The sequence below is a fragment of the Lolium rigidum genome, unplaced genomic scaffold, assembly GCF_022539505.1.
Source record: "Lolium rigidum isolate FL_2022 unplaced genomic scaffold, APGP_CSIRO_Lrig_0.1 contig_10342_1, whole genome shotgun sequence".
In the NCBI taxonomy this organism is placed as follows: Eukaryota; Viridiplantae; Streptophyta; class Magnoliopsida; order Poales; family Poaceae; genus Lolium; species Lolium rigidum.
This window is the reverse complement of record NW_025899792.1, coordinates 305,620-315,082: the sequence shown is the minus strand read 5'-3', so window position 1 is coordinate 315,082 and position 9,463 is coordinate 305,620. Positions and strand designations below refer to the sequence as shown.

Sequence of the window (9,463 nt, the reverse complement as noted above, 5' to 3'; positions counted from 1 at the left end):
AGCTTTGTTCCTCGGCCATACACGAGGTAGGGCCCGTGTGTGAGAATACACGAGTTGGGAGCGGCATTGGCGTGGAATTTCCGGGATGGGCCGGGATTAAACTCGGAAATACAAGAGAGGTAAACGGGCTTTCCGGGAAGTTTTGGATTGTAGGGTGGACCGGGAAAAACTCGCCAAACCCAGCAAAAACGAGAAAAGTAAACGAGGGCCTTAGTGGGGCTATGACAGAAATGGGGAGATCCATTAAACCGGCCCGTTGCCAACCCATTTACGGACACCACACGCAGTTCTAGCAGATCCCCTAAAAAAAACGCAGTTGCAGTAAAAGTCGCTGTGTGTCACCGTGATTAACCTCATCCATTTCTGTTACTCCGTATAAAACCTCCTCCCCCTCCCACTAGTAGCTTCGATCTCCCCTCACTTTTTTCCAGAACCACCACCAACTCCCTCCCCAAGCCACAGCCACAGCCACAGCCACAACAAAAACCCCAAACCCCACCCCACCCCAGCGCGCCGGCGCCACCGCGGCCGCCACCGCCGGCCGCGATGAGGAGGGGAAAGGCAAAGAAGGAGAAGGAGAAGGCACCCCTCGGTGTCACCCTGGACAAGGTCGCCACACTCTCACCCCACCGCTGCAGGTGGCCTGGCTGGTGCTGGGACGACGCCGACCTGGAAGACGGCGACGTCGGCCTGGTCCGCATCGACCCCTGGACAGGGCGCAGCCTCGCCGCCATCGAGACCACCTTCTCCCAGCGCGACTACGTCACCACCGCGTGGCTGAGCGAGATCGCCTCCCTCCTCCGCGGCCACCGCCTCCGCGCGCCCCTCGTCGTCGGCCTCGTCGCGCTCCGCGGCCGCCCTCCCAGCGAGTCGTACTGGAACAGCAAAGGCCACCCGCAGCACCGCGGCAACCCCATCCGCTGCATCGCGCTCTGCGTCGGCGGATCCCACGCGCTCGTCTACCAGCCCGACTGCCGCTACCTCAACCACACCGGCGGCCTGCTCCCCTTCAGGGACGACAACAGGATGAAGAGCCTCCGCGAGTTCCTGGGCGACAAGCGCGTCGTCGTGGCCTGCGTCGGCGCGGCGAAGGTGGCGAAGAAGCTGGCGGAGGAGTGGGGGCTGCACGTGGCGCGGCCAAGGGAGCTGACGGATCTGTTCGCGCACGCCTACGGGAAGGAGGCCGGCGTGGAGCCCGAGGTGCTGCCGGGGAAGCCGGAGTGGAGCTACTCCTGGATGAGCGTCGAGGGGGCCAAGAGGGCGCGGGCGCATGCCGAGGTGGAGCAGCAGCTGTATCAGGAGAAGAGCAAGCCGGGGAGGTGGATCCCCAAGGTGATCGAGGTGCTGAGCATGGAGTACATGGCGCGGGAGGCGCTGGGCAAGGACATGCGGCTCACGCCGTGGCCCGCGAAGCTGGCCGACTTGGACTGGGGCCGCCTCGACCTGGAGAACGAGCACTGTATGTACGCCACGCGCGACGCCTACCTCTGCTTCGACATCGCCGCCCACTGCCTCCCGAAGATCGGCGAGCCCGTTGCCTGAGATCGTACGTACGTTCCAAGCCGCAACCTGCAATTACGTGCCGTCCCTCTCGCGATCGACATGCCGGTAACTCGATGATCTACATACATCTCGCCTAGCTACTCGTTGGCACGATCTGAACTTGCCGACAACTGTTTGGTTTCAATGCTTGGGTTGAATCCGTGTGCCGGCTAATGCTACATTCAGTTGCTCTTGTAGTATTCCATTAGACAATTACTAGTACTGTTTCTTCTTCTTATGGCCGGTATGGTACATTGGTACACCTGTCATGGAATGCTGTTGGTGATACTTGATTGAAATGGATGCAGTTTGATCTGATATATATGTGGCTAGTCTTCGTTTCGATATATGGCTGTCTCTGTTGCAAACATATGGAGTGATGTTTGCCTAGTCTCACTTGCATTGGTCATATCCTCTGATTCAAGCATGTACCCATGCAGAGGGCTAGCTCCCTGATCCGTTTACTTTTACTGTTAATCAACCTGATTGTGTCCATGTATGATAAGTAACATTTGATCGGTGATTTCTTCAGGATTATCATGAAATGATAGGAGACGTCATTTGCCACTCTTGAGTCCTGACCAATACCAGTTTTAGTTTAACTCACAGTGGCATTGTGCTTTTAGTACATACTACATAGTATACCATTAGCATTAAGTACTAGATTTGGTAGGCAATGTACATGCATAGTCTTCCTTGAATCCTTGTTCCATATGATCAGATTGCTCTTGTAGACTTGTAGTACTGTATTCCATTAGACAATTAGTCCCGTTTCTTCTTCTTATGACCCGTATGGTACATTGGTACACCAGTGATGGAATGCTGTTGGTGATACTTGATTGAAATGGATGCAGTTTGATCTGGTATATATGTGGCTAGTCTTCGCTTCGATATATGGCTATCTCTGTTGCAAACATATGGAGTGATGTTGCCTAGCCTCACTTGCATTGGTCATATCCCTGATTCAACCATGTACCCATGCAGGAGGGCTAGCTCCCTGATCCATTTCCTTTTACTGAAAATCAACCTGTGTGGAACAGAGAGCTGTACTGAGTTAATTTTAGTGATTGTGTCCATCTATGGTCACATTTGATCTGTCATTGCTTCAGGATCATCATGAAAGGTGACATGCATTTGCCACTCTTGAGTCCTGATCAATACCAATTTTTTGTTTAGCTCAGTGGGATTGTGCTTTTAGTATTGATACCAATAGCATTAAGTAATTTGGTAGGCAATGTACATCAGTACATGCATAGGCTTCCTTGAATCCTTGTTCCATATGATCAGATAGATTAATGAATGGTACTCCGTATCAACTATGTGTTACCTAGACGTGCTGTTGCAATATGTAGCACCATTGTCTTTCTGTGTGTAGCTTCTCTGTCGTGCTTGTCGTAAGTGTCGCCATGCAGCTAATTAAGTTTATGATATACTATATTTAATTGCTGTTCTGAACCTATACATTGGGACACCTGGAATTGTGCTACTACTAGTTGATGGATGCATGTAGTGGTTCTGTCTAATTTCTTGTTATGATGCATGCCATGATGCCATACTTTGAAGTGTTGGTTGGGAAGTGTATTTAAAAGTGTGATCGGATGCAGTTGTGCATTGCAGAACTTGGTTGAATATGGGTTAAAGTACGACGGGCATTTTTCTTCTTATGGCCGGTATGGTACATTAGTACACCAGTGATGGGATGCAGTTGGTGATACTTGATTGAAATGGATCCAGATGCAGTTTGATCTAATATGTGGCTAGTCTTCGCTTTGATATATGGCTATCTCTGTTGCAGATATATGGAGTGCTGTTGCCTAGTTTCTAGTTTCACTTGCATTGGTCATATCCTCTGATTCAAGCATGTACTCATGTAGAGCTAGCTCCCTGATCCATTTCCTTTTACTGTTAATCAACCTGTGTGGAACAGAGAGTTCTACCGAGCTAGTTTTATTAACTGTGTGACTGTGTCCATACTGAGTTAGTTTTATTGATTGTGTCCATCTATGATCACATTCGATCCGTGATTTCTTCAGGATTATCATGAAAGGAGGCATGCATCTCCTGAGTCCAGATCAATACCAATTTTAATTTTGCTCGTGGGATTGTGATTTATTATTGATACCATTACCATTAAGTAGGAGCACTAGATTTGTTAAGCAATGTCCATGCATAGTCTTCTTTATCCCATATGATCAGATATTCTCTGTTGTGCTTGCTGTAAGGCTTGGCAGGAAGCAAATTAAGTCTATGAATACTATATTTAGCTGTTGTTCTGAACCTACAATGGGGCACCTGCAGTTGCGCTACTACTAGTTGATGGATGCACGTGGTGGTTCTGTCTAATTTCCTGTTCTGATGCCATGATCTGAAATATTGTTGAGGAAATGTATTTAAAAGTGTGATCGGATGCAGTTGTGCAATGCAAAACTCTGAGTGAATATGGGTTAAAGTACGTCGGGCATTTTGCTGACGGCTGTTAGATCCTGGTAGACATGATCTGAACTTGGCCACACCTGCTTGGGGTTCAGCTTGTTCTGTGCTGATACTGCATTGAGTTGTTCTGTGTAGTAGTAGTGTGAAGGTTTGCTGTTGGTGATTCTTAGCTGTTTAGTTTATCTGTGTTCCATTCCGTAGTATGGCGTGTTTGGATTTACTCAGCAATTTCCTCAAATTTATTGGAATATTCAGTTTTTAATAAAAGGCTGTGTGCAGGCCGGGGTGAATCCCATTTCGAAAAAAAATCAACCAGTTGAGGGTTTACACTTGACACACTTTACTTAATTGATCCAATAAATTCTTGCTCGTGACAAACGACCAAAGGGTGAACTGGAAGTAGAATCAAGAGACCTGAGATATTTTTGGAGGACACTGGCTGGTGAGTGGTGAGTTAGCAACAACGACGAATGTGTTAGTCTGTGGTCGCATTCAATAACTGGCTTCAGGTGAACTGCAGGAACATAGCCAACAGAAAGTATACCCATTTATCGGTCAAAGAGATTTATACCCAAGAAAGATACCCAGCCAAGCACGTACTTACATTAAGGCTTTGAGCTCTGCTGACTAACTATTCCTGTTTGAAGCCTGTGACAGTCAAAAGATTACAAGTACAGGAATAACGAAGAACAGCTGATTCTTTTGTAATCTTCGAATTCTAGCAGGGTTCAAGTGATAGTACTACCTCCGACCCAAGGAATAAGGCGCACGCGTATTCCAAGACGAACTTTGACCATACAAATTGAACAACAAAATCTTGGTTATATTATACGTAATTAGTATCGTTGGATTCGTATTGAAAAGCACTTTCTAATGATGTTAATTTCATACAAATAATCTTTATATATTTAAAGTAATTCTTAGTCAAACGAAAAACACGTAAAACGAGGACGCCTTATTCCTTGAATCGGAGGTAGTATTAGCTTGTAAACTTGAAAAAGACTCTTTCAGGGTCATACTGGATACAGCTTTTGTTCTTAGGAAAGTTTGGAACGTTGGATTACCAGTTTAATTTAAACGTTGGATTACATGCTCTTTGTTATGTCACTGGTTATTAGAGGAAAATACTATTGAAATAGTAGCACACACTAAAATAAAGATTAAGGAACAAAGTTTGGGAACTACAGCTGCATTTTGCTACTCGTGGTCCTGTGGAATTTTGTCCTAAAAGGAAGCATCGCCAAAGGGAGAAGATAACCTAATTATCTCCCAGATAAACATCAAGCGCATCAAATAATTCTTAATTGTATTGGACACAAGAACTATGGTTCCTAGCTTTAATGTAAGCCGAGAAACAAACCGTCCAAGTAGGCAATAAGCCAAAGGTAGACGAGGACGTCTGAGAATAAGCAAAGCGCAATGACAGATTGACAGATAAGGTAAGCAGTGACCAAACTATGCTTGCAAAGATTTACCTTAAAATTTCAATATTATAACGTGTATAGAATTCTATGATGATAACAACAGGATCTGACAGTCATTTGATATGCATATAGATCGTTCTAACGGGTCCTCTGTTCACAGACCAAACTATGCTAGCACATCAAACCTAGTTGGGGGTGTCGTACAGCTTGCTGAAAACATGCAGCACGGCAACAACAGCAATAAACCCAATGCTCATGATCAGAACAGCGTTTGGGGATATCTTGCGCCCAGCAGGCAGCAGTCTCATGGGTGTAGAACTGAAGCATTGTAGTGGCACCACCACCACCTCCGGCAATAGCAAGTACCAAAACCATTAAAAAAGCTACCATGTGTGCTCTTATGCCACGCCATACAGTAGCACTTACCAATGTTCATATCAAGATTCTATGATGTACTGTAGTCAGTTTAAGATAGTTTGATCATTGCCAGAGCTAAAATGACAGCCACCAATAAACTTGTAATCAAAAGAATCGTGCTGAGGGGCAAGGACCTCGGATACAAATAAATCAGATGGCAAACATAACAAATAAAAACTACTGATTTGAAAGTAAGCAAGGAACATAACTTTCTACAGCGTAATCATATCAACAAAGTTTTTATCAATGACATCATATCTACAAAGTTCAAAATAAAGTCTCTCATTTGTTATGTATGGTAGAATCTACTTTGGTGAGGCCTGGAAAGACCCTGCTTGATGATCTTCGCCCCCCAGGTGCCAACAGGAACAAAACAATGATTCTCAACTGGCAGTCGTGATTAAGCTTTATCCCCTGCAGCTGCTTCTGCTATTCAAGCTGACGTTTATGGCCTACTCCTAGCAGCAAAGATGACACTCGTACCAAATATGCATGACGCCAACTACCTTAGGGATAAGAAATAACCATTCGGGCCACTTGATGATCCGCACCCAGGGATACACTATACTGTAGGGCACATATACGCTCCCAAGACATGTAAATGTAATCACTCACAGGGCTCCACTCTCTACAGTATTAGCAATCAGCCAGTCACAGGTATAGCTTTTGAGGAGGAATTCGAATAACCTAGCAGCTATCAGTTTTCCTAACATCCGGGCAGCATATAAGTTCACTGATGCCCAAAATCGAATTCCTTACATACAATGCATAGTTCAGTCAAACTAGGCATTCAGCTATCAGCTGTCCACATACATTCATTACACCAATTTATCAATGAACACCTGGTAAATCACAGTGCATGCAATATCCATGAATGGTACAACGAAGAAACGATAAATCTCTGTGAACAAAATGCCAACTAGGATCAAAACAAGCCAAAGCGCACACACACACACAGAAGCATCATGTATCATGGAAGTACAACTCCTGCAAAGGTAAGCGAGGAACAAACACGCCAAGTAGGCAATAAGCCAAGGTAGACAAGGACAGCAGAAAATAAGCACAGCACACTGACAGAGACTTAACAATAGGTAGATCAACCGCAAGCAGTAGACCAAACTATATTTGCAAGGATTAACCATAACATCTCAGCATTATAAGGTGTATATAAAATTATATGATAATAACAAAATCTTTTCAGGAGCTGACAGTCATTCGCTATGCATTTAGACCACTCTAGGGGTTCATCTGTTCATGGACTCTTGCTTGCAGATGGAACCTAGTTGGGGGTGCGGTACAGCTTGCCGAAAACATGCAGCACAGCAACGACAGCAATAAACCCAATGCTCATGATCAGAACGGCGTTCGGGGACATCTTGCGCCCAGCAGTCTCATCGGTGTAGAACTGAAGCATCGTACTGGCGCCACCACCACCACCTCCAGCAGCACCACCTGCACCGCCTGCGGGACGACGCCTGCGCAGGCTTGCAGCAGCTGCCGCGCTCCCTCTGGCGGGTGCATCACCATTGGCCACCATCTTGTTTTAGCTCCCTGCATGGAAGTAGGAGTTCAGATCAGAAGAAGGCTTGTAGCACTAGTATCATGAAGGACCAAGACATACGCAATATTCAAATGATCAAATGGCATGAAACAAAAAGGAGGGTCCCAAAAGTAGCATCACAACTGGAGTTTACACACATTTCACTGGAAAACCATGAAAAGCTAGTAGCGTTTGTGCTCTGCTTATGCCGCACCGTAGACTAATATTGACCAATGTTCATATCTAATTCTATGATGTACTGTAGTAAGTTGAGATAAATTGACCATTGCCAGCGCTAAATTTGACAGACACCCGCAAACATACAATCAAATTGAGTTGTGGTGAGGGGCATGGCCAGACAAACCCTGCCCTGCTATGCTGCCAAAGTGAAACTGCAGAACAAATAACCATAGACGAATGTGCACAACAAAATCTTACGCGACAAAGATTAACAGATACGATGTTGCACAGGCAGATCATAAGGGCATGATAAGTTCAATCAAAAGGCTGTTAAGTGAAGACCTAATCCTGTGCTGCAAAAAAGTAAAGACCTAAAATCCTATACAGACGGGCCGCGAGGATCACGACGGAGATTTCTCCCAACAGATCAACCCAACCAGGAATCTAAAGACGAACACGCGATCGTCGATGCAAAACGAACGGAATCGACGCCAGAATTGCACAACGGAACCATGCGGCCACCAGATCAAACATCCTAGAACGCATCCAGACGGCGCCAGATCTGAATCCTCAACGACACGGACATGAACTCAGCCTAGGCAATCTAACGGAAAACAGAAGCAGAGCCTCCGTTCTCTCTGCACAAACAAGGCGCGCGATCCAGCACGGGTCCGCTCGGAGAAACGATGAGATACGGAGGAGGAGGAAGAGGATTGCGCGTACCTGAAGAATTCGCCCTCGCAGATCCTGCTCTCGTCTGGAACCAGGTGCCGTAAATCCGAGTTCGGAATGCGTACTCCCGTGCCCTGCGTGGCCCCGGTATGTATGCCCTCCGCTCTGTTCGGTGCGTGACGTGGTCCGCGCGATCTGATTGGTCCGTGCACGTCCCGGCTCGCCCGATAAGGCATTAACAAAAAAAATTGCATATAAAGACAGGCGTTTTTTAGAAAGGTACTACTGTATATAAAGACAAGGCGTTAACTGAAAAGATTGATCCGTGTCGTGGAAAGGTGAGGCGATTTACAAAGAAATAACCCTGTGTTGCAACTCTAACACAGGTTCACTCATCTAACCTTTTTGTGTGGCGCCTCTCCCATGAGCGCCACACATGCCAGTGTGGCACCCCTCCTGTCGGCGCCACACGCCCATCCGACGTGGCGCCCTCGACGCTGATCTGGTGCGGCGATCCGACGTGGCAGCATGTGTGGCGCTCCTCCCATCGGCGCCACACATGCATTTGTAATTGCCCAAAACATATTGTAAGGCAAATCGTCTGGGACTTAGCCGTTTTGCGACCCTGTTTGTGTGGCGCCGAAGGCACGGCCGCCACACTGTGAGGTGTGGCGCCGATGCCACGGGCGCCACACAAACAGGATCGCCAAAACGGCTAAGGACTTATCGTCCGGAGCCCCTGGATGTTTTCGACCCAAAAGTTGATATAAGTTGGCTGTGTGGCGCCGATGCCACAGGCGCCACACAGTGCAGTGTGGCGCCAGTGTGAAGGGCGCCACACATTGACTTGTGTTAAAACCATGAAAAATCCTACCATACTCCAACAGTTTTGAGTACAACATTGGACACAACAAGTAACAATTTCAGAATATACACATATAACACTTCATAGCTCACATCGTAGCACGTAGATTGAAACAACAATACGATACATAGTAGCATTACAGACATGGTTCGAAATGACATAGGGTTCACAATATGATACTTATGAAGATAGAGTTCGCAACAACACGTAGAAAATCCTAGTATCGTCCTCGACGTGCCGTCCTCACGAGCTGCTTCCGGACGGCCATCCTTTTCCTCCACTGCCGTGGCTCTTGTTGCTGCTGCTCCTCCTGCTCCTCCTGCTCCTTCTCCTCTGAAGATAACGGCTCGTCGTTCCTCATCCTCGACAAAGATGATCTCCGCGGCGGCC

At 46.8% G+C, this 9,463-nt stretch overlaps 2 protein-coding genes across 2 annotated transcripts; one reads left to right on the top strand and one right to left on the bottom strand.

Annotated features, from left to right (window-relative positions):
• The first annotated feature begins 546 nt into the window (after positions 1-546).
• LOC124680222 lies at positions 547-1,542 on the top strand. The gene has a single exon (XM_047215314.1). The coding sequence runs from the start codon at positions 547-549 to the stop codon at positions 1,540-1,542; it is 996 nt and encodes a 331-aa protein (XP_047071270.1).
• A 5,355-nt stretch (positions 1,543-6,897) lies between these two features.
• On the bottom strand, positions 6,898-8,384 carry LOC124680217 (protein transport protein Sec61 subunit beta-like). The gene is made up of 2 exons (XM_047215308.1): positions 8,260-8,384; positions 6,898-7,367 (listed from the first exon to the last, which is right to left on the bottom strand). The coding sequence occupies exon 2, from the start codon at positions 7,351-7,353 to the stop codon at positions 7,096-7,098; it is 258 nt and encodes an 85-aa protein (XP_047071264.1). The 5' UTR covers positions 7,354-7,367; positions 8,260-8,384; the 3' UTR covers positions 6,898-7,095.
• Positions 8,385-9,463: the final 1,079 nt, after the last annotated feature.

What these genes read in the sequence shown, in the direction of transcription:
- LOC124680217 (XM_047215308.1), bottom strand. Translation starts at nt 7,353, where the DNA reads ATGGTGGCCAATGGTGATGCACCCGCCAGAGGGAGCGCGGCAGCTGCT.
- LOC124680222 (XM_047215314.1), top strand. Translation starts at nt 547, where the DNA reads ATGAGGAGGGGAAAGGCAAAGAAGGAGAAGGAGAAGGCACCCCTCGGT.